General features: G+C 30.1%; 1 protein-coding gene and 2 long non-coding RNA genes across 3 annotated transcripts in view; 2 read left to right on the top strand and 1 right to left on the bottom strand.

Annotated features, from left to right (window-relative positions):
- Nucleotides 1-27344, top strand: part of LOC139482485 (uncharacterized) — a 250762-nt gene that overhangs the window by 68012 nt on the left and 155406 nt on the right. The gene's annotated exons all lie outside the window — the stretch shown is intronic.
- LOC139482481 (low-density lipoprotein receptor-related protein 4-like) lies at nucleotides 4796-12260 on the bottom strand. The gene is made up of 5 exons (XM_071266392.1): nucleotides 12169-12260; nucleotides 9801-9969; nucleotides 8164-8379; nucleotides 6825-6934; nucleotides 4796-6269 (listed from the first exon to the last, which is right to left on the bottom strand). The coding sequence occupies exons 1-5, from the start codon at nucleotides 12227-12229 to the stop codon at nucleotides 5956-5958; spliced, it is 870 nt and encodes a 289-aa protein (XP_071122493.1). The 5' UTR covers nucleotides 12230-12260; the 3' UTR covers nucleotides 4796-5955.
- LOC139482484 (uncharacterized) lies at nucleotides 17104-23335 on the top strand. Its single transcript, XR_011654880.1, has 4 exons — nucleotides 17104-17176; nucleotides 18047-18116; nucleotides 18873-18918; nucleotides 23202-23335. It is a non-coding gene; the product is annotated as an uncharacterized lncRNA (long non-coding RNA).

The following is a 27344-nucleotide window of genomic DNA, read 5'->3' as shown; positions in this document are numbered from 1 at the left end:
GTCAATCAGTTTAATTAAGGTCTGGAGCTGACATGTTATTTAACTGCTAGTAGTCTGTTGTTATTTGTGTGTTATTGTCATTGTATTTCTTTTCTTTTGTTACATCTTCTGACAGGGGAGGGTTGAGATTTCATACACATGTATAACTTCGCCGCAATTTTGCGCCTGTCCCAAGTCAGGAGCCTCTGGCCTTTATTAGTTTTGTATGTTTTTTAATTTTAGTTTCTTGTGTATAAATCGGAGTTTAGTATGACGTCCATTATCACTGTACTAGTATACATATTTTTAAGGGGCCTGCTGAAGGACGCTTACGGGTGTGGGAGTTTCTCGCTACATTGAAGACCCATTGGTGGTCTTCGGCTGTTGTCTGCTCTATGATCAGGTTGTTGTCGCTTTGACAAATTCCACATTTCTTTTTCAATTGTATCACTCATGTGTATCTCTGATACCAATATACTATGTAAAAGAGGTAAAAGATACCAAAAGTAGTTTCCAACTCGAACAACACACTAACAATGTCATGCTAAAGATATAGACAAAAAATCGGCCGAAAGACAAACAACAGTCTTCAAAATATAACATGGATAATAAAAGTTAAGAATAAGCCACACGAATTCCAAACAAAAACCACTACAAAAAAAAAAACCTGGGAAGATCTAGAGTGCTGGAAGGGTAAGCCGATTTTCCTTTACATAAAGGGATATATTTGCATTTTAAAAGATTACTGTAATAAAATTTCATTGCTTATGCTTAATATAGTAAACATCGGTAACAAAAAACAATTCTCAAAAAAATAAATATATAATAGCGTCATGGTGCGTTTTGACTACAAAATACTCATCAGTGACGTTCGAATCAAGAGTAATTTTAAAAAGTCCAAATAAAGTACGAAGTTTAAGAGCATTGAGGACCAAAAATTCCTTAAAGTTTTGCCAAATACCAGCTCAGGAGACAAACTTTTGTATTTCAAATTTTCAAAGTTTAGTAAAAAGTTTATTTAAAATATGACCATATAAATGATAATTAATGTAAACATAGAAGTGCTGAATACTAGGCTGGTGATACCCTCGGGGAATAAAAACTCCATCAGCAGTGGCATCTAGAAAACTCCCCAAATATACGCGCATTATGATTTAGTATACCAGACGGCCGTTTAGTCTACATATAACTCATAAGTTACTCTAGATAAAGAAAAAGTGATAGACAAAAGATAAAAGACTTTTTTAAATATTGTTTCGTCTACATTCATAGTCCTTTTAAATTGCATTCAACAATAATAAAAAAAAACCAACAGAATGATTAAATAATGATAAAAAGAACCGTGAGTAATAAAAAGTGTACAAACATTACATGTTACTTTTTCTACCATGAAAGATTACATTAAGTTAAAATGATTGAAATTGATCCATGATATATTTTCCGACTCTGTTCTTGATGTCTTTGCTATCCATTGGTATTCTTTTTAACACAACAAACTATCATTTTCAGTGCACAATTTGTAATAAATGGGTACACAATGTAAATACTTCCTTATTGCTTATGTTTTATTATGTCTGTATCACATCCAGTTGTTGGAACAATTATCTTTTGATTTGTTATTCACCATGGAGAAAAGTATTACCCTTTAAATAGAATGAGAAATACTGAAAATAAAGATATTTTTCAATGATAATAAGCATATATCAGCTGATAGACATCAAAAATGTGGTGCACACTAAATAACCTGCGGAACAGATTACTTAAAAGTGGTCACCACATTTTTATGTTAGTTCGAATAGGCAGAACAAATATTACTTATAATTTAAATCTTAACTCCATTTTAAACCGGAGTAAACTATGAAAAACGTTGATGACGTCACGGTCACATGACAAAATTATGTCTATGAGCTGATAAACAAAACAATGTCAGCCAATCAGAAGACGCGTTACATTCAAAATTAAAAGACATGTGTATATAATTAATTTCTATGACATGTTTGATCAATTCTTTCCATTTGCTGCTTGTCTACCCACACAATATTTCTCTACCCTTATTTTTAATGACATAACTATGTATTAACAATTTTTCCAACTGAACGATCGCGATTGTCATTTATTCCTTTTTATATTTAAAAGTGCACAGCATCGTAGAACATGTTAAAGCTCCTTACAGACAAATTCAAGACATATTTAGCTCATTACAAATGACTTGTTTTTTAGCCCCTCTTTTACAACTGAACTAACAAAATGATTATACCAAAGTCTTGTCGTCTTCATGATTAACATTTTTTATACTATATATAACCTTCATTGAACTTATGTGTGCTACATCGCAGGAAGTGTTTTTTTTTACACAATAAATACACTGTGTATATTGTTATTTGCAATTTTCACTTTTCGTCTGTCAAATCAGTTTGTGTGGATTCTTACTTGAATATAGCTCTTTATCTTTATTAGATACCAGGCTTAACATTATGAACGTCAGACAAGCGTTTCGTTTGCAATAAACATAGCAAAACCGCTCGATTTTTATTGTAAGAGGCCAGAATATACTTTCTCTTATGTCTGATTTTGATGACTTGATATTGAAAATATAATGCATTTATGGTCGTCAAATTACGCACCGGTCTCGGGAAACATCAAATTATTAATAATTGTCTACAGTATCCTATACCATGTGTATACATATATAAGGTCTTTATAAGGTTAATTTTTACATTTTTTGTCTTTGTACCTTTCAATGTTGTCTTGATTTCCTAGGTTCCTTACCATAGAGCGAGATCCCGGTAGTATTTGTACCATAAGTGCTATAGATAGTGCCCTCCAGTCACGTTTGTTATTGAAGTTAGTTCTGCTTCATTGAAATAACTTATGAACAAGAATTTATTCAGTATAAGCTGAAAAAATAAATTAAGAAGAGGCTACAGTAGGTATCTGACGTTTCTCTTTTAAGTCCAATACAAATCCCAACGAAAATTCTCGAGGAAAAAGCTTCAACTACAAATAAGTCCATTTATATATAGATATAGATTGTAAGTTGAACAGTAATAGCCACTAGAAAATATAATAGAATTCTAAGGAAATGTGACTTGATTTAGATTATATCTCAAAGTTGAATAGGTTCCGCGGTGAAACTGTGTATACTACTTTAAAGTGTCTTAACTTCTTATCAACCCGAGGTTTTAAAGTTACGATCATCATGGAACAGAAAATTCATACAAAAATAATATAAGAAAAACTAAAAAATATAAAATGTTTCTTTCTTCCTTTTACACTAAGAAAATAAAGAATAATACTTAATACTTTACATATCATCAACAAAAATGTATCATTAATATGAACTAACATAACATTAACATCAATACAACTACATGAAAATACATATAATCAACATTAATTTGCATATCATTAAACATATATCTACATATTATTAACCATATTTACAATCTATATAATTAATACGTGAACTTTATTGATGTTTTCATATCTGTTACAAATTTGTTACTTATAAATTTCAATCAATATAGCTTACTATTATCATGATAATCAAGGTTTATATTATCATTTTTTTAAATTCGTTTCAATTATAAATTGACATATACAGGAAATATAGTCATTTATGATTTTTATTTTATATTCAATATGTCAAACAAAGCAATTGATATTAAAGAAACAAAAAGGCAAATGTATATGAATTTTGAATATATACTAAGAAGCTAGGCTATATATGCTTGGAATACTAATAAGCTTTGATAAAATACGACAACAATGTTGCTACAATAATTCCTACTATTTAAGAATGAAGATTAAATAATAAATGATATTACAGATATTGTTTAAATGTCCTTAAAAAATGTTTTCTGCATAACACGGATGTTTAGAAGCTCTAATAAACAATCAAATTTCGCAATCAATAAAATCGTTCTAAGCCATCAACAAGTACTTTTCGCACTTCCAATCGGAAAATTTACGCTTATATTTCAGGACTGTTGCGAGAAAAAATATTTGATGTTCACTGTGCATAAGTAGTGATTAATGAAAAGAAAATATAGAACATGATTACTTGTCAATGGTTAACACGATTTCAACTAAAAAATTTCACCCAAATAAATGATTAAAAATAATAAAATTGCACAGAACAACGCAGTGATTCCGGACATTAAGATTTTCATGATGACATTGCCTTTATATATTGATAAATGATAATACGAATTAATAAAAGAAATACTGATTTTGGTCTTTCAGACAAAAAATACAATCTTTCACGCTGATCTTTTTCATAAACTGATGTATTAACAGAAATGCATTGCCATTTCTTATGTTGACCTTTAAAAAGTTGTAGCATATCAGTCTACTTTGGTTGCCTCATATCTGTTGTATAAAGTAACAAAAGTGAAATTCAAATTATCAGTCCAAATAGCTTATTAATAACTATAGAGCACTTAATTTGTTTGGAACAATTATTTTTAATCAGGGTTTCTATTTGTTGCTGTTGTACAACTGACACTATCAAATATATTATGAGATGTGCTATTCCTCATGTTTCTATCTAAAGTAAAAATATTGTTAAGAATAAACGAAAGACATGTGAAAATCAATGGTCAACATTCGGCCTTGAAGAGTTGGCAAATCCTATACCGTATATTAAGATATAAAAGATGTCGAAATAACAAAATGTCAAGCAAAAGAGCAAACTAATGTACTAATTCGTATTATTATTTACAAAAAATCAATTATAGGAGATGATTCCTAATAGATTAAAGGACTTTAGACCAACGAATAAAGAATGTGGTAAGGTCATAAATGATAAAGGATCCCTTACCACAACCTCAAACATCGTAGGAAAAATCGGTACGACAGGACTCGACTCTACTAATGCTGTGTTTAGAACGTCAAATAACAAAACAGATAGGCACCAAAGTATAGTAAATGATAAGTTCCAAAGTACCGCTACAATGAAGATACTAGATGTATAAGTTGTCAAAAAATCATTCGAAGCCTGATATTTAGGTTATGAGCAAAAACTGTTTTTCACAAAACTGGAATGTCAATCAAAACACTGTTTGCAAATTAAGTATTTAGCCGTCATTGACAGTTATTTTTAAAAATAAAATTTGCATATATGATAAATTTCAGTTAAGGTTGAATGTTATGTTTTTCAATGAAAATCCTGCTCCCAGTGTACATAAGTTACGTTTCGTCTCAAAGTCGTTACAGACCCGGACAACAACAACGGCACAGACGCAAACGCATGGAAAATACATAAGTTGTTATACCGGCGTCACACATCAGCGTATAGCTCCGACGTACGCCGAACGTGGTAAAAAATCATGTAAGCTGCCAATACGTTAGTAATTTTTCATGCATTCATCTTTTCAATCATATATGTATCGTTTGAACAACGAGAATAAAGCGTGTATTGGGGGTACGAGAAGCGTACATAAGCATGTATCGGGCGTTCAAGTCACGTATGTTTAAGTATGCTTGGCGTTTGTCTTACATAGATGGAATGCACGCTACGAAGAAAAAAAATTCCCCTAAAGGTTTTTGAGACGCGTCCTGGTCGTATCTGGGACGATAATCCGTGCTTTCGGCGTATCTGCGACGTTTAACTATGGGTTGTTTGTCGCATACGTTTTAGTAAAAATTGAACGATCTTAAAACGTATAAAACGTGTCTTAAACGTGTCTCAAACTTATCTGTAGCGCTTCAACGCACTTGTAGCGTATGTATTACGTGCGTGTAGCGTACAGGTATACGATGGACTAACGCTTGGGCTAGATGAAAATTTATGCTGCATGAAAATTTCCGGGTGTTATAGCGTTCACCTAGCGTATACCTTTGAATTTCGACGTACTTCAAACTTATGGAACGCACGGTTTACGATTGCTTCGCGATCTTCTGGCGAGCAACTCACGTAAACGGACTTTGTCAATTTTCTCTGCACGCCGGTCTATACGCCAATGTGTGTCGCCGTCAAAATGTTATTAACATAACTTCAACGTACAAAACATAAACACGTGTATTACCTGTTTGGTGATGCACATAAATACTAAATATTCTGTATGCGTCTGTATACAATGCAGTAGATGTAGTTCCTTGGGTTGTATTCATCATTAACAGCTTTTTGTTATTGGAAAAAAATATGGAACTACCATAGACATCAATAGGCTGGTAATAGTTTGTGACCCCCGTTTGAAAAATAGTTTTAACATCACAACCTCTTACACTTGCTGATTTAAAATCCCCGTGGTAGTAAGTTGTCCAGTATAACTTTTCTTCATTTTTATCTAAAACAATCATTATTTTTTTTTTGAGTCATTTTTTATATATATAAGGCTGTTAGTTTTCTCGTTTGAGTTGTTTTACATGGTAATTTTGGGGCTTTTTATAGCTGACTATGCGGTTTGGGCTTTGCTCATTGTTGAAGGCCTTGTGGTGACATGAAGTTGTTAATTTCTGTGACATTTTGGTCTCTTTTGGAGAGTTGTAACTTTGACAATCGTACCACATCTTCTTTTTTTATAAATAATATCATCAAACAATCTTGCATTATTTTGGTTTTGACTCTTACGAAAGTAGTATTTCTGTTCCTTCTCGATGAATTGTTTCTAAAATCCTATGAGATAAATTAAAAGAAACAAACAGAATAATAAAACATGTTAAAAGAAGCTAGCATTATTTTTAAATTCTCCTTCCGCTAATACACATTTATTCCATAGAACATGCAATAAATTATAAAACAAATATAGTTAAGTCTTAATTTAAAATCTAGAAATTGACAGAAAAAAAATATTAAAGTCATTCCTTAAATATATCGATACTTTATTATAATGATAACAAACCTAAATCCATGTAATCAACTCGTGTGTTTAAGTCTATAATTCCATGAGCTTCACTGTAATTAAATCTGGCTTTTATAATTCTTTTAAATCGTTCAACAACATACATCCACCTATAAAAATATATGTGAAAATATGTGTCTCTTAATAGATAGATCGAGTGGTTAGAACTTTGTAGTTGTCACACAGACATAAACACACACAAAAACACACACAACTATATCCTTATAGATTTAAAATATTCAAGCCCATTCTTGTCGATAACAAACGTTGTGTTATACATCTAATGAAAATTCAAAACGGAAAGTCCCTAATCAATAGGTAAAATCAAATGATTAAACACATTTAAAGAATGAACAACAACTGTCAAATTCCGGACTTGGTCCAGGTATTTTCAAATGAAGAAAACGGTGGATTGAACCTATTTTTATAGCGCTAAATCTCTCACTTGAATGACAGTCGCATCAAATTCCAACATGTTTACAACGATGCGTGAACAAAACAGACATAATAGATAAAATTCTCAAAATAGGGGTACAACAGTCATCACTTTGTCAAAACTTATATATAGAGCTGCCTAATGTATAAATTTTCCATCAAGTTCATACACCTTTTTATTTATATGTTGATATATGAGCAAGACAAGTGAGTGAAACCTTTCATTCATTTTTTTTCAGGAATAACAAGTAAGCCTTGTAAATTAAGAACACGTACAGTTTCAACAAAATGAAAATGAAAAATGTTTAACCGAAATATGCTATCATAAAAACTGTCGAAAAGGTCTTAGATATTTAAAATACGTGAAAAAATATGTGTGTTTTTATAAATAAATCAACGGTGTGTTTTCTTTACTAACGCATTTGTGTATTTGTGAAGTGTTGTAGTAATATTGTCGGTTTTCGTCCAAACCACAGTGATAAGTAGAAAAAAATTTAAAACAATTATAACCTCGTGTGTCTGGAGAACATTTAATAGATCTACCTCCATCAGGACTCTCAAACGGAAATGTGAAAGTCAGGAATGTAAAAATACGTAGCAAGGTTAAAATAACATTAACGGTACCAATTTGTCTGCACCAGATGCGCATTTCGACATATAATGTCTCTTCAGTGATGCTCGTGGCCAAAATATGTAAAATCCAAAGCTTATATAAAAGATGTAGAGCTATAATCCAAAAGTTCCAAAAAGTATAGTTAAAAGCTGCGATACTAAGAAAGATACTTGTGGACTGTTTGTTTCTGGAAAATCATTGACCTCAGTGAGTTGGTACGTAAGTTTTTAAAACATTTCTTCTTTCAACCAGTCCACAATATTTTTTAAGTTGAAAATACAAAAAAAGTACCTGTTAACTAAGCTGAGTCGTATAGAAAATGGGTTTTGTAGATTGGACGATATAATAACTGTATTTATTCCGTTAACATCACACCGTCTCAGTCTATGCCAGTCATACTCTGTCCAGTAAACATGTCCACTTTCGGAATCGATCGCTAAACCTGCTGGACCCTTGCCGGTGTCGATAAATTTTTCCAAAACTTGATTGTCAGATGGATAAGGAAATCTATATGTAAAAATATACAATAGTTTGAATTAGAATTAAAGTCTCTATACACAATAAGTAGGTATGCTATCATAGGTATTGAGACCATTGTCTACCAGAGACCTACGAGGTATGACGATACTGTTACCCAACATATTCACGACTTCCGCGATTAGAAAAATAACGCGAATTATAAATCGTCGTGCATGTCTAAAAAATTGGTCTCTCTAAATCAAACTGTACGAAATCGCGAAATCAAGAAGTCGCGAATTGGACTAGAAAAGGAAACACGCGAAATCAAGAAGTCGCGAATTGGACTAGAAAAGGAAACACGCGAAATAAAGTATTCGCGAAAATAAGTTGGTTTACAGGTAAAGACATTGTGGTATGAGTGCCATTTAGACACCTCTTCATCCAAGTCACAATTTTTGTAAGAGTAAACCATTATAGGCCAAAGTACGGTACGTATGATATATTTGGTATTGATGCCAGGCTCCTTGAAATTAGGACATGCGCAAAGGAGGTTACTGTTAACAACTATAGGTCATTCAAGATTGTTTTATCTTATATTGCTTTTTAATGCGTTAAACACTTTATTATATGATGAATTCTTTGCAGTATGTTCAAAATCGTACACCAAAACGTTTTGAGCAGCTAGCATTATTCTTAACAATATACATTCAATAGTTAAATTGACGTTTGTTTCTGATTGTTCGATACAAATAATGAGATTATCCCTGGTCTTTTAGATTCTGAAACGGAAAATTGATGTCGGTTCAAAGCAGATAAAGTTTTAACATTGTTTCAATTGACTACCTTGAAGTCTTGAAGTACTAGTATTTCCTATTTAAAAGATTTCTTAAATATTTTATATTTTAAATATAAAGGGAGACGGTATGATCAGAGACGTGATTGAGTTCCTATTATTTCAAATATAGTACATTTATTCAATTATGTTTACTTTCTCAATAAATGAAGAGCAAAGAACGGTCACTTGTAATTCATTATGGCACCATCAACCTGTCAACATTTACCAATTTTGCCTCACAGAAAAATTGTATGCATACGTTTTGTTCTAAAGATATATGACCAACAGTTAACCTGAATTAAAAAATTATAACGAGTTCTCAAAATCGATTATCAAACTAAATTTATCAATTGTAGCGGATTCTCAACATTTATCTTTTATCAAGCTATCTCGTTTTTCGTTTTTGTATATAGATTACACCGTTGATTTTCTCGTTTGAAATGTTTTACACTAGTAATTTTGGGACCCTTTATAGCTTGTTGTTCGATTGGAGCCAAGGCTCCGTGTTGAAGGCCATACATTGACATATAATGGTTGACTTTTATAAATTGTTATTTGGATGGAGAGTTGTCTCGTTGGCACTCATACCACATCTTCCTATATCTATTATGTCTATATCAACCAATATACATACCTCATTATAGTACGATGATTATATCTTGTAAAATACATGTATTTATATTTGGGATCGTAGTCCATACCATACATTTCTCCACGGGCATCGCCAACAAGTATCTTGACATTGCCTGTATCGATATCAATCTCCTTAATCTGAACTTTGGTTCCAAATAAAACTTTGGTACCTTGAAAAGATATCGCTTAATTGTAATTAAAATATAATTTGCAAATGTTGATTTATTTGCCTCACTTTAGGAGCAATAATCCAACTTCAATAGCGTATGGTCTATACATTTGTTACCTTATAGTACGATTTTCAAGAGCTTGTAGCTGCTGCTTAGAATTTGTAAAACGTCATTTGTGTCTGAGCAAAAGGCTAATGAGCCAGGAGTTTGTTATAGATCGTCCTGTTTGTCAAAATTCCATAGGGAAATGTTTATACCTAATAAGTTATTCAATGTCTACTCTACACATAATACAAAATAGTCTGGAGTCATGGATTGCAGGTGGAAATTAATGTGTATGGTTGTTGGAATTCTTTAGTCTGTGTTGCTGTATGTTTACCTTGTTTTAACTGTTTGAACCCCAATCTTGTCACATTAAGTTAACCAATGATGTCCATTTGGGTTTCTCATCCAATTTTGTCAATATAACCAAACAATAAACAACTGCAATACAATGGGAGGTATATCTAACTGTTAAAATAAAATGCCGGTACCAAGATAGGAATATTGATTGTATACCACTTGTACATTAAAGGATACCTGCATCTGAAAGTTTATACTCAACTACTATGTCATTGAGTGGGTTATTGTTCTACATTCTTAAATACAATCAATACACATTTAGAAAATATGTCATTGGGTGGGTTATTGTTCTACGCTCTTAAATGCCATTATGCCTGTGCAAATGATATAATTGTAATTAAACATGGCCATTTTGTCCCGTAAAGTAAGCATCTAAGTATTTCGTGTAGAAGGTCACACATATGTATTTTATCAAGAACCACACTAATTGAATAATCCGATTGATAAATTGCGATGCGAACAGATGCGTGACTTTCTACAAAAATCCGTGAAAAATGCAGTGATTTCAATTATCAACACATTTTTTTTCTCATTTATAGAACATATCTTTTCCTGTCTAGAAATGTAAATGAAGAAACAGATCATTGATTGGAAACTGTGTTTTCGATCAGCAGTTACCGATCATCAATATTTTTTTTGAAAAATCTGTACCAAGCCAGAAATATGACTGTTTTCATTCGTTTTGTTGGTTTATCTAGACGAGCGTGTCATTTTGTGCGGTGTGTTTTTTTTAAATTACTTTGGTGTTATGTATTTTCTGTCAAATCGAGATTGGTTTCGGCCTATGTTTGGATATAGTCACTTATGGTTATGTCTAGATCGTAAAACCGTAGACTTTTACTGACACGTACGTCAATGGACCCGCGGTAGCCCGGTAAAACATTCTCCGTGGTTCCTGGTTGAAGAATTTTACCTCGTCAAAAAATTGTCCCTCTGCTCTATTTTTCTTCCCGTTGATATGATTGTTATGATTTCAGATAAACGATAAGCAGCAACAGTGATATAGATATGTTAAGAGAAACAAATTCCGGGTAAAAACAGAAACCGAGGGAAACACATAAACTATGAAAGGACAGCAACTGAACAACAGAAACACTATAATTCAATAAAAACAAACGCCAACATACATAGACATGGACTATCTTTAATAACTGACTTGGTACAGGAAATTTGAGAAAATATAGTCAGTAGAACCTTAATGCATGGCAAGCCAAACCTCCCGCTTATATGACAATGTTAAAAATACCTATAAAATGACAACAGTACGTGTCAGGAATACATAACAAACAAACGCAAGAAAAACATGGGAGAAATAGAACTTACGACAATAAACAAGAAATCCACTGACCACACTCATGTATAACGTTACAAAACGTAGCGTTTATATTATCATTGGTAAATTTTTAAACAATAGAATCTATCTGTTTTCGTTTTGACTCGTTATTGCATATATCTAAAGGAGATGTCGAAGATCGAAGAATTGTCCTTTTTATGTTGAGGAGTACACAAATCTTTCAGAAAGCAGAGGTGAAAAGTACCGATTTATGTTTCTTCAAATACTAATTACTCTTTTCCGAAACCTACCATTCTTTGTAATCTTTTTCTGTTTAAATTTATATCTCTGATATAACATTAAATAACTGATGTCGAGTTCGCACAATAAATCCATTCTGATCTGGGTTTTATAATTTTATCTTACCTTAGTCAAACTATGTTTTGTATCAATTAAGAATGTTTAGAAATAGAAATAGACTGATAAAAAAGCATGTGTTTCTATGCATATTTTTTAATACTTACATTGAATCATAGACAGAAAATAAAACTCCAAGGATAAGACAAGCCAAATTTGTACATTCATCCTCGTATAAGGTACGAAACAAATGCCTATGATGTCGTTTAACAGGTAAAATCAACAAAGTTTCAAATTCACATTTTCTGGTATCAAATTATTATAGATACGACAATAGAAAAACAGTCGTAGCCTTATATTCAGTCTCGTGTTAAGATAAATTGTACATTTTGCAACAGGTGAGATGGTATTAAAGTTTCATTTTCGAAGTAAAATGAACAAATACAAAATTGAAAATGACCAATTTAAACTAGTTTGAAACATCGCACTGAGCCGGAACGTCCATGTCAATGAACTGTACGTATCAACTTTACGCTGACACCTGGTTTGCCTCACGCTTTCTATATGTCTTTGTAACTTTCCTATTTGCTGTTTTCTCTGATTTGATTACAGGAAAAAACATTTTAAATCAACTGGAATGTTAATTTCTTAGTAGAGTATCGTGAATTTCACGAAAGCAGGAAACATTTTAAATTGTTATAGAAGTCAACAAATATTTTTTCTGATGAAAAGTACAAATTCGTTCATAAGTCACATGCTATTTTTTCATAGTCATAAACGGAAATATATAGAATAAAGATCTGGTATGATTGCCTTTATTGTTATCCATTTTTGAGTATATAAGATTTATTTGTTACACAGTGCGCTATTATATATCTTATAAGATCACTATCACATTGTGTAACTAATATAACTGGTAGAAAGACAGACGATGCTGTAACAAAAGTTGGTTTAAATAATTTACCAATGTCAGTCAAATAAACGCATAACTAAACTTTCCTTTAAGTAAAATATTTTAATAGTTTGAGGTCATATGATATGTATTGTATTGTTAATGCATACTTTTGTATAACTATCAACATTATGTTTTCCTGGAACAGGTGTTACCTAGTAAATGTACGAAAGATTTATTTTTAGTTTACACCCTTTAAGTACATTTAAATTGTATATCCTTGATAAAAGAAGGACGAAATATACTAGAGAAACAGAGGAACAGTCAAACTAATAAATGGAAAACAAAAACTGACAAGGGACAGTATTAGAATTAAATGGAAACATAAAACAGTATTTGTATTGTCAATCTATAATATATTTATCAAATACATTAACATAAAATAGTATTTGTATAGTCAATCTATGATATATTTATAAAAAACATTAACATAAAACAGTATTTGTATAGTCAATGTATGATATATTTATACAACACATTAACATAAAACAGTATCTGTATAGTTAATCTATGATATATTTATACAACACATTAACATAAAACAGTATCTATATAGTCAATCTATGATATATTTATACAAAACATTAACATAAAACAGTATTTGTATAGTCAGTCTATGATATATTTATCAAAAACATTAACATAAAACAGTATCTGTATAGTCAATCTATGATATATTTATACAAAACATTAACATTAAACAGTATTTGTATAGTCAATCTATGATATATTTATCAAAAACATTAACATAAAACAGTATTTGTATAGTCAATCTATAATATATTTATCAAAACATTAACATAAAACAGTATCTGTATAGTCAATCTATGATATATTTATCAAATACATGAACATAAAACAGTATCTGTATAGTCAATCTATGATATATTTATCAAAAACATTAACATAAAACAGTATCTGTATAGTCAATCTATAATATATTTATACACAGCATTAACATAAAACAGTATTTGTATAGTCAATCTATGATATATTTATCAAATACATTAACATAAAACAGTATCTGTATAGTCAATCTATGATATATTTATCAAATACATTAACATAAAACAGTATTTGTATAGTCAATCTATGATATATTTATCTAAACATTAACACAAAACAGTATCTGTATAGTCAATCTATGATATATTTATCTAAACATTAACATAAAACAGTATCTGTACAGTCAATCTATGATATATTTATCTAAAACATTAACATAAAACAGTATCTGTATAGTTAATCTATGATATATTTATCTAAACATTAACATAAAACAGTATATGTATAGTATATCTATGATATATTTATCTAAACATTAACATAAAACAGTATCTGTATAGTCAATCTATGATATATTTATACAAAACATTAACATAGAACAGTATCTGTATAGTCAATCTATGATATATTTATCTAAACATTAACATAAAACAGTATTTGTATTGTCAATGTATGATATATTTATCTAAAACATTAACATAAAACAATATTTGTATTGTCAATCTATGATATATTTATCTAAACATTAACATAAAACAGTATCTGTATAGTCAATCTATGATATATTTATCAAATACATGAACATAAAACAGTATCTGTATAGTCAATCTATGATATATTTATCAAAAACATTAACATAAAACAGTATTTGTATAGTCAATCTATGATATATTTATCAAAACATTAACATAAAACAGTATCTGTATAGTCAATCTATGATATATTTATCAAATACATTAACATAAAACAGTATCTGTATAGTCAATCTATAATATATTTATACACAGCATTAACATAAAACAGTATTTGTATAGTCAATCTATGATATATTTATCAAAACATTAACATAAAACAGTATCTGTATAGTCAATCTAGGATATATTTATCAAATACATTAACGTAAAACAGTATCTGTATAGTCAATCTATCATATATTTATCAAAAACATTAACATAAAACAGTATCTGTATAGTCAATCTATGATATATTTATCAAATACATGAACATAAAACAGTATCTGTATAGTCAATCTATGATATATTTATCAAAAACATTAATATTAAACAGTATTTGTATAGTCAATTTATGATATATTTATCAAAAACATTAACATAAAACAGTATATGTATAGTCAATCTATGATATATTTATCTAAACATTAACATAAAACAATATCTGGATAATCAATCTATGATATATTTATCTAAAACATAACATAAAACAGTATTTGTATTGTCAATCTATGATATATTTATCTAAAACATTAACATAAAACAATATTTGTATTGTCAATCTATGATATATTTATCAAATACATGAACATAAAACAGTATCTGTATAGTCAATCTATGATATATTTATCAAATACATGAACATAAAACAGTATCTGTATAGTCAATCTATGATATATTTATCAAAAACATTAACATAAAACAGTATTTGTATAGTCAATCTATGATATATTTATCAAAACATTAACATAAAACAGTATCTGAATAGTCAATCTATGAAATATTTATCAAAAACCTTAACATAAAACAGTATTTGTATAGTCAATCTATGATATATTTATCAAAAACATTAACATAAAACAGTATCTGTATAGTCAATCTATGATATATTTATACACAGCATTAACATAAAACAGTATTTGTATAGTCAATCTATGATATATTTATCAAAACATTAACATAAAACAGTATCTGTATAGTCAATCTATGATATATTTATCAAAAACATTAACATAAAACAGTATTTGTAGTCAATCTATGATATATTTATCTAAACATTAACATAAAACAGTATTTGTATAGTCAATCTATGATATATTTATCAAATACATTAACATAAAACATTATCTGTATAGTCAATCTATAATATATTTATACACAGCATTAACATAAAACAGTATCTGTATAGTCAATCTATGATATATTTATCAAATACATTAACGTAAAACAGTATCTGTATAGTCAATCTATAATATATTTATCAAATACATTAACATAAAACAGTTTCTGTATAGTCAATCTATAATATATTGATCAAATACATGAACATAAAACAGTATCTGTACAGTCAATCTATGATATATTTATCAAATACATTAAAATAAAACAGTATCTGTATAGTCAATCTATAATATATTTATCAAAACATTAACATGAAACAGTATTTGTATAGTCAATCTATAATATATTTATTTAATACATTAACATAAAACAGGATCTGTATAGTCAATCTATGATATATTTATCAAATACATTAAAATAAAACAGTATCTGTTTAGTCAATCTATGATATATTTATACAATACATTAACATAAAACAGTATCTGTATAGTCAATCTATGATATATTTATCAAACATTAACATAAAACAGTATCTGTATAGTCAATCTATGATATATTTATCAAATACATTAAAATAAAACAGTATCTGTATAGTCAATCTATGATATATTTATACAATACATTAACATAAAACAGTATCTGTATAGTCAATCTATGATATATTTATCAAATACATTAACATAAAACTGAAAGATTTTCTTTTTATTCTGATTTACAGAACAGACCAATTCTCAATGATCAACGAGTTATAAGATTAACAACTATATATATATTTTTCTTAAAGCAAAAAGATAAAGAATATATACGACAATATGACAGCAACCTTACAGCACAAAACTAGGAGATATCAACTATATGAGTATGATAGTAGATCATATCAACTAGCAATACAATACAATACAATATGCTTTATTTCAAAAACACTCCGTCACATTGACATGTTAAACAAGAGGTAAATTACAAAATACAATCACGTACAATTGAATAAATAAATAAAACAACTTAGAAATGAAATATATAGAAAATTATTTAACTTTATATTATAATAAATGGACTCTGTAAATTTTTTGCATTTGCAACGTTTTTGTAACTGCAAATAAAACAACATTTCCATCACTGTAAAAAATAAATAAAGATAGCTTGATAAACTACGGTATCTCCACTTTTAATTTCAGTAATATTTAACATGCTTTATAAGCTTGCAGCAAAACGTTGAACTATGATGAGAGTTGCCGTCAACGTCAAATTTCAGCTATCGAGACAGACAAATAAATTCCCTTTCCGTTCCTCGTGCTATTTATAGAAAGGTAAAAAGACGACGAGAAATCACCCACAAGTGCAGGAATGCACCAGGAATGCAAATTTGTAAGTATCTCGTGTAAAAGTGTATAAGAAGGTAAGGAATTTTTTTATGAGAACCACATTTTTCTATGTTTTTTGTAAAAAATAATTGTTATTTCTAAAAATAACCCGGGGATCTATACTTTTTCTAAATCTAGAATTCTTTCTGCTTAAAATCATGTCGAAAATGTGTTGATCTGTTCTACATATGCAAGGCGTGATCCTGGTAAAGATGGTATGTTTCGTCAAAGAAAAGGAGAATAAAGGTAGCCGTGAGCGTTTACGACGTTACACAGAAGTTCATGAAATGTTTTTCTCCGTAGATTCAAGTTTAGCATAAACAATGCAATCGGTGCCTCATAGAAGTGTTTTCCTTGTTCATAAGATTAATAACTATGTTTTATAATCATTTTTTATCCATTATTGTGTTTCAATTTTGTCGTCTTACACGGAGAACACTATAGTATGACTCTTCACATTGGATGATTTTTATAATATCGATAGAATCCTGGTATTTTATTATTCCAATATGGGTTAATTCCCTTTCCAGGTAAACACTATTTAAGGCACTATGCCGGATAATAAATAATATATACGCTTCATAAGTTTTAATATATTTAAATGTGATAATGATTACTGTGGTCAATTCTGCATTTTGGTAAAAAGAATTGGTACTTCTGTTGTATATTTTTTTTAAAGCACATCCACTGAAATTTAAAACTAGTTAACTAAAAACGGTAACACTTCCAGTAAATACAACAAGTTGAAATAATGTCTGTAAATGAGGTGAGCAAAGCAGTTAGATTGTGGAAAAAATCATGCAAGACACACACTGTATTTTTCCTTTGAATAAGTGTTAATTACTTTATCATACATATACTGTTATGTTTGCAGGTCACAAGTTGAAATCAGCTATAAAGTAATCATAACTTTTAATAATGAAAGACTCAATTAATGCAGTGAGGTAAGACTTTGATTTTTGTTTACGACCTAAGGGTCGACTGCAGCATTAAAATATTTTTATCCCTAGATTACTACCGTTTCATAAGGAAAATCCTCTTTAAAAGTGACGTGTCTTTTTACCTGTGTTGGATGTATGAATACACAGTCACGTCCAGTTGGAATGGAGAACTTAATTATGATGAATTGATAGGAAATTGATTTGCATTTTGAATATTTAAAAATCCTTGCAATAAGTCATTACATTTCTATTGTTGGTCTCTAACAAGAAAATGTTTTGTCATTTATCCAACATTTTAAGAATGATTGCTTAGTTATCATATTCTGTTCAACAATTATTTAAGTATCACCTAGCACTATGTATAAAATTAAAATCAATGCTTCCTGAAATCTGTAATGAGACTTCATATGAGCTTGCTATTCTGTGTGACTTTTTTTTTTAGGTCTCATCAACTTTCTGTTTACCAAATTATTATGACAGTAGTATGATTTTCACATTTCAACTAGTTTGCTATCCTGAACACAAATGAAATAACTGACACTAGACTTTAAATACACCAATCATTTATTCAATCAATCTTTTATTTATCATAACAGTTACATTGTAGTTTATAAAATGTCACACCCTTTTTTGTTGGACCAATTCATTAGGCCAAACACCTAAAATCAACATAAGCACACACACACCTAGTGTTTGTAATAGCTAGGCATACATTTCACCATGATTGCAATATGAAGTGAGCTGTTATTTTACTTTCAGATAACAAAGTTGAAAAAGTAAATCAAAAGAAGCATTATTCTACAAGGTTTATATTATTTTTAAATGTCTGAATTATTTGTGGTATTTTGACATTTGAAGAAAGCAGTCTTATAAAAGATTGACAACTGCTACAACCAAGAAATCTATCTTTCAAAAGTGAAAAGCCAAAATTCAACAACATTTCTAGGAGTGAAATAATCATTTAGAAAAGTTTTAACAAATTAATTCAATGAGTTGAATCTAAAAGAAAAGAATGAACTCAAGGACAATGCCTTACTAATGGCATGGTTCTTGAATTGAGTAAACTTAAGGAGTCACTGAGTGTTACAAACAAGTTTGTTTATGTTTGGTGTTGTCAACTTCTGGGTAGAGATCTGGACAAATCTAAAAACAGTATAACAAAAATGAACAAATCTATAAAATATATTAAAAATAAAGAACAAAAATTGCAAAAATCAGCAAATAGTTTTGGGAAAGATAAACTTGGCAAATTTCTGCAAGGCAAGTTTTCGCAATAGCTGAATGAGCAACATCACAAAGTCTCTGCAACTAAACCTTTGAAGACAGAATTGACAAAACAGGTTAATAATTGTAACGGCTTAATGAAACAAAACACTCTACTACAGAAATTTTACAGAAACAGTATTCAAAATATATTTAGTATGAACAGAAAATTGGTTGACTTAAAGAATAGTTTACCAGCCCAGTAGCCAGTACTTCGGTACTGGCATGAACATACGGATATTTTGTGTTATTAAAATTTGCTGTTACAAAATATTAGAAATTATTATAAATTAAGGAATGTATATCCCTCATGCAAAGCTCTGATTCATTTCACAGATTTGGCTATACTTTTTGGACCTTTTGGATTATAGCTCTTCATCTTTTGTATAAGCTTTGGATTTCAAATATTTTGCCCACGAGCATCACTGAAGAGACATGTATTGTCGAAATGCGCATCTGGTGCAAGAAAATTGGTACCGTTAATTTCATTACTACCACTGGGTCGATGCCTCTGCTGGTGGACTATTAGTCCCCGAGGGTATCACCAGCCCAGTAGCCAGTACTTCGGTACTGGCATGAACATACGGATTTTTTGTGTTATTAAAATTTGCTGTTACAAAATATTAGAAATTATTATAAGTTAAGGAATGTATCTCCCTCATGCAAAGCTCTGATTCCTTTCAGATATTTGGCTATACTTTTTGGACCTTTTAGATTATAGCTCTTCATCTTTTATATAAGCTTTGGATTTCAAATATTTTGGCCACGAGCATCACTGAAGAGACATGTATTGTCGAAATGCGCATCTGGTGCAAGAAAATTGGTACCGTTAATTTTATTAGCAAACAGATCAAAAACAGAAGTAAAGTTACTGAAGTCAAACAAAATACTGAAGAATTCAGCTAAAAATGCAGAAACAGGTATGAAAGCAATGCAAAAATGTTAACAAAATGAAAAAATACGGATCACCGTGTTATATTATTACGGATGGGAAAGAAAAGAACAATAGAGAAATGTAAATATTGGGAAAACATTGCACAAAAAACAAGATACATAAAAGATCATTTACAAGCAAAACATGAGACTGAAGTAAAAATGTTGCAAGAGCAGATACTTAATATGAGACAAGAACAAAAGGCAAACAAACATGAAATAAATAAAACTAAAGATGAGTTGCATTTCTTGTTGGATAATTTAAATGAAAAAAAAAACCCAGGTAGACCTGACTCTACCGGCACCTAATGGGAAATATACGTTGTCAACAGATACTAATTTATGCATCATAGAATTGTTGAATGCAAATGTCGCCTTTGAGAAGGTATCTTGTGTCATGTCAAGTGTCATGAAACTATGTAATGTTGACTGCAGAAATAACATTTTTCCAAAGAAAGACTATGTCTCAACCATCAGTTCAACAAGACTGTTTGTAAGTCAGGCTCATGCAGCAATTGTATGCTCTAAACAGGAAAAGCAGACTGTATACACTGACGAAACAAAGAAGAATGGGCAACCATATGGGGTTTTCGTTACGACAAATGAGAACAAGAAGCCATTTCTTTTAGGGTTACGTCAAATGTCGGACAAGGCTGCCCAAACACAACTAGATGTATTTAAGCAAATCTTAGGTGATATCGAGTTGCAATATTATCAGGTGACAACTTATGACGTAAATAATCTATTATCCATCAAAATTTTATAAAATATAAAATGTACCACGTCAGATAGAGCTGCTACCCAGGTATCATTTAACCAACACCTAGAATCCTATAGATCATCCGTGTTACAAGAACATCTTGAAAATGATCACCTGTTGCAATCACCTGACCAAATGTTACTTAGCAAAATGTACAATTTCATCTGCGGTTTACATCTCCTAGTTAATATTGCTGAATTAATGAACAGCGTGTTCAATAATTTCCACAAAGATCCCCCCGAAGTCATTGAACCTCCTGAAATAAGTCTGAAAGGTGAGTCCTCCGTATTAAATGCTGTTAGAATTGCAAGTAAAGCATCCGGGGCAGATGAGAAAAACGGTGTTTATCTGGAATTCAAAACATACTTACAACGTCAACAAATCAATAAATATGAAATCAAACCTTTCCTTGGAAACCGCTTTAATGTTGTATTCCACAATGCTGGAGCAATTTGTCACTTGAGAAGTTATATCACTAATTTCTTAAAAAATGTAGGCAAAGGAACACCAGGCAAGCTAAATCAGCTACTTAAAGCCTTACTCTCTTATTTGCAGAATGATACAATAATTGTAGGATGTCGGGCTTTTGGTCTATTCAATAAATTTTTTACCTCCCCATTGTGGAAAATACTTGAAGGGGATATACATATATTGCACATGAACCAGAAATACCAACATTTAGTTCAATTTCTGGAAGATGTTTCAACTGATGTTGAGAAAATTAAATTGTTCATAACAGGAGAACTCGTACCATTTCCATCTTTTGAGGTGAAAAAGGATGACATTTGGGCATCTCTTGTTAGCAATCACAATGATGAACAATGCGCTGCCTTTTTGATACATATGTGTTTTGCTACTAGCAAGGCTTTGTTACAAAAAGTTAAAGATCATTTAGAAGATGGCCAACATACACAATATGGTATCGATCGCAGCAAAACTTGCAATTCTGTTTTGCCCCATAATAAATTAACAGAATTTATTTTTGATCATTTAGATTGGCTAATCAAACACAGACCCAATTCATCTCGCCTAGCAAATGAGGCCCACATAGTTTACAATGTAAATAAAACTGGTGCATGGCTAAATCAGCAGACAGAACAAAGTGTACAGGAACTTATTAACAGATCAAAATTAAAAATTAAAGATATTTAAATTACTGAAAAACAAAGACTGCTGGATTTGAAACATGAACTTGAAAGAATAAGTCGAGAGAAAGAAGAAAAAGCAAAAAGGATACTGATAAAGAAGTGTAACGAAAAAAACCACTTGTAGAACACATTCTAAAATTAGGACTTTGGGACAATGCACGAAAGGTCGACCAGGAATTGACAAAAACTAAATTTATAAAGAACAAAAGAGAGATTTCAAAAACTCAAATAATATTTAGGCAACTTGTTCTAGAACAACCTGGAGAAAAAACTTTGTTATAGGTTTCTCAGGTGAACAAAAAGCCAGTCACAATTTCTCAGTTGACAAAAAACTTGAAAACATTGATGAAAAAACTAGGTAATGCAGCAGTTCCTACTCAGATCTTGGAACATACTATCGCTGAGGATTGACATGATTTTGGTTAATCATTTCTGTTCATAAAAAAAAAAAACGTTTCTGAAAGTTTAGAATAATTTATTACCAAAAGCTTACACAACTTTAATAAAATAAATTGTATTTTTCAGAAACTTACTGTAAAAAAAATGGCTTTAAATATTTTATTCTAAACATTTCAATAAATCTTTCAGTATTTATTTTTGAGTGTTTCTTTGTTGATGTTTTTGTCTTAAATGAAACTCAGCTAGTTTGTTATGTAGTTTTTATAAAAAAAATATTTTAAGATTTACAAATTTGAATTAATTACATTGTAATATTGACAAATTTACATTACAAAAATTAACAGATGTCATTAAAATTTTGTATTTATCAGCAATAAACAAGAACATTTGTATATATCCTTTCATCAGCCTGAATTCACATGAAATATTTGCCAATGGACATAAAGCAACCAATCTATATTTCTGGCAAGATACTATTCCTGTTATTATAGATATGATGTATACAATATGATAAACATAATATATGTTTGTTAAATTAATTAGTACAGAACAAATGGTAATTACTCGTCTATTTTATACTTTCAGGTGGTGCCGCTGAGCAATAAGATGGACCTAGCTGTTGGTGGTGGAACTTTGTTTTATCAAGAGGAAATGTTGACCATTACAGATTTTTAAAGACATTTATTTGTACATGTGGTGTAAAGACAACAAAAAACTAAAATAAATTCATTTCAGTGTGATATTTGTGTATGATGTTATCTTTCCATGGCAAATACGGCATTCATGGTCAACTGTGTTTCATTGAATAACTTCCCCTTTTCACTCCTGTAATACCTTCCCCTGTTTGATCTCAAGTTTAATAATGATTGGAATTGTGTTGTTTTGCACCAAAACAGTTACAGTCTTTTACCATACTTTAAATTTTCAAGCAGTTAATCAACCACTGTCCTGCTAAACGTGGTCAAGTTTTTAAAATGGCTTTCTATATTTTTTTCCATTTTCATTTTCATAGTCTCTCTATGTGTCATATTTTAATCATTGATCATATTTAAAAAAAAAACTGATGACAACAATTTGGGGTATTGGTAAATTGATAAAAATGTTTTATAGTCAATATATTCAAGTGATCAACATTTTACAAATTTTGTACATACAAGTATAGTTATGCACTGAGGACAGAAATTTGGTAGAAAAAAATTGCATTGTCCTCAAATTCTGCTACGAGCTAGAGGTCAAAGGTCAGATGAATGTCTGAAACTATGTACGTTAAATTTCTTCTGCCGTAGTGTACATTCAAATAATACATATATATATATTAATAATGAAATCCCTCTAAAAAAAATCTTACAGAGTCCCTAATAATATTTTAATATCATAATATTTTAGTCAACTTTGAAATGAATAAAGACACATTTTTAAGTACGTTTATATTAGTCAATGAAAGAAGTCCTTGTAAACGCTACTCTTACCCCCTAACAGACGATTTGAAAACATGTATCATCAAATAGTCCTTCGTCCGAACTGTCAATATCTGATGACCAATTCAAGAAATATAGGAGCATTTAAAACATGTAAATTAAAGAATAAACAGCACCATCAATCTGTTCAGTTATTGAATACGAAAAAAACACAATTCCAGTCAATGTTAATACAGGTCTCAAACTCTTTGATCGGGTTGTTGTTTTTTTGTCACATTCCCCATATCCATTCTGAATTTTGTAAGACTACTGTTGCATCAGCACTTTCTTTTTTAACTGTATGAAAAGGTTTTTGAGCTTTTGATTTTGCCATTTGATTGGGCACTTTCCGTTTTGTTTTTTCCTCGAAATTCAGTATTTTTTTGTGATTTCAGTTTTTACATGAGTCGAATCAAATTAAAATATTTTAATGTCAAATTGTTGGTGGTGATGATGATTTGATAAAAACAATATGTGAATAGATCCAAGAAAACTGAACTGATTCGACGAATTGAGTTTATAAATACTAATTCAATTTGATTGTAAAGTGAATACTATCACAAATTGATATAGATTGTTGGTTTTATTGCTATCCTAAATGTCCAGGTATTATTATAATAGTTTATAATTACTTTAAAAAAAATGAAAATGATATGTTGAACTCATGTCGAAAAGTGAAAAATAGCATTTAAATTTGTCACTAACTTGTCATTTAAAAAAGAGTTCATTTGCATTTTGTTTTATAGGGATAGTGTTTCCTAACGTATATGATTTAATTCTATGTAATTTCGAATGCATTATAACACCATTGTTTGCGTTCGCTTTAAATGTGCTATTATTAAAATGTATTTTCTCTATTATTCTTGTTTACATGTGTCCTACATTTGCACCGACTGTTTATTTATCATAATATACATGTTAAAGTCGACAGCTAATTTATAACGAATGTAAAACGACTCAAACGAGAAAACTAATGAGACAACTATACACAAAATAAAGGCAACAGTAGTATACCGCTGTTCAAAATTCATAAATCGATAGAGAAAAAACAAATCCGGGTTACAAACTAATCAAATCAGGTCGATGTTTGTAAATATAAAAAAATGTACAGCCTGAGAAAAACAAACAATCCCGTAAAGTTTGCTTTCAATTGGATTTTGGCTTGAGTTTCTCATCGTTGAACGCCGTAAGGTTACCTATAGTTGTTAATATTTGTGTCAGTTGGTCGTTTGTGAAGAGTTGTCTCATTGGCAATCTTATCACTTCTTCTTCTTTTTAATATATGACGACATAAATATCGATTTAATTCCTTACAGAACTATATCGAAAAATCGGTAGACCTCGGTAACGAAAAATAAGGTGTTTAAGATGCTAAGATTCGTCAAAAACACCGATTGATCTGATGTTTGTTTGTTTAAGTTACTGATCCGCGTGCACAGAGGAATATGTTGAGTTTACACATTCGCATAATTTGTTTTTACAGTTTTCTAAATATTTTAATGGAACAAAGAACTTTTTTAAAAAGATTTGAAGAAAAATCCGCTTAAATACATTGACACACATGATGGTTCCGAACAATGACTTTTCTTATTCAAATGGTTTATAGACAATTGTGTTATGATCGATCACGTGACAAGGGGACAAAAACCGGTATAAAAAGTTGGTTAATTAAATGTTTTATTTCATTCATTCATAATGTTTCCTACAGACGTTTGTGTATATTTAACAGGATATATTTCGTTTAAACCTTTTTTCATTGGTCGAATGATGACAGATTCTGAATAATTCAAGTAAGTAGTTTGATTTCTATTCTATGATCGTGCTGACCTCTAAGTTGATATGAATATAAAAAGAAGATTAAAAAAAAATGTTTTGTTTCTGAGTTTAAGAAGGAATATTTGTGCTAGAAAGTTACCATTTCATAATACAACAAACACATTTTGGCGGGGAATTCCTTTTCGTGTCTTGTGCGAATTGAAAAATATCGCAAACATTAATCGTTGCGTATGCATTTCACTTGAAACTTCTCTCATATGATTACATTAAAAAAAATGATTAAACTGCGTAAATAAATCGCAGCGAAGTTGATTGAAATTGCTTTACTCAAAACAAAGTATCCACAAAAATGAGTTATATTTATTTAAAGTAGGATTCAAACACATCATGGTTTTATGACGGCAGTATCCGTGCAATAAGATGTTTTTTTTTATTTCAACGATTTAAACAAATAAACTCATCATACCAGAATTAAAATTTTATATTTACCCCAGACGCGAGTATCGTCTACAAAAGACTCATCAATGACGCTCGAATTCAAGATGTTTAAAAGGTCAAATAAAGTACGAAGTTACAAAGAAGAAGTGCACTATATTTCAGCTACATCAATGCACAAATACTAAAAACCTACTATAAACCTGTATAGGTCAGACTATCATTACTATGGGATTTTTTTTTCTGACAGAGATCTGTGTATTAGTCAACACTATAAATAGTTCCTAATCTAAAAATAACATTTTTGCCATCTACTGAATATTTGCAATTCAGGACAGTTAGTAAAATGTAGGATGGAACTGGAATAAAAGATAAAAGTATTGAAATAACATTTCTTTTCAGTAATAAAACCTCACATGCTGCAGATATGTAAAAACTATATCAGACATAAAGCTAAAAAAAAACGATCCACAAAATGTTATTCAGATAAAAGTCACTCAAAGCTAATGATGTACTAATATAAACATGAACATTTGTTGAAAATTATATTTGAAAACAGAAAGGGATAAACAATTAAAAACCCACTTATTTCGACAGAAATGACATACAGACAAGGAAACACTTTCAATAAAATAGCTCCTGCGCATAACTGGAACTCTATGAAAAAGACAACATCTTTGGTAACATCGAAATAAAATTAAAGCGCATGGATTTTGATCATTTTTGATCCCAGGTAGGCATAAAAAAAATTAAAAAACCCGGAATAATTCTTGAACATTCGGTAACCAGGGCCCTCTTTTATCGGTAATTTGTACATTTTTCCTTTGATGGGTACTCGCTGATATAGTCAGTGTCAGTGGACTTGCCGTGATATAAAAATTAGTAGGTTAGTACGCAAATGACATGCGCGAATGCAACGCGTAAGGGTCTACTTTCCCCTTTCATTCACAAAATTGCGCGTATTTTTTTTTCGCAGAAACGCACGGTATTTTTGGCGAAAAAAACACTTGACATCGATTGAAACGATTGTTGTGAAAATGTGAACATAAAATGCATGAAA

This window comes from Mytilus edulis, chromosome 7 (assembly GCF_963676685.1).
Source record: "Mytilus edulis chromosome 7, xbMytEdul2.2, whole genome shotgun sequence".
Classification (NCBI taxonomy): domain Eukaryota; kingdom Metazoa; phylum Mollusca; class Bivalvia; order Mytilida; family Mytilidae; genus Mytilus; species Mytilus edulis.
The sequence above is the reverse complement of the archived record's forward strand: the minus strand, read 5'-3'. Positions and strand labels throughout refer to the sequence as shown.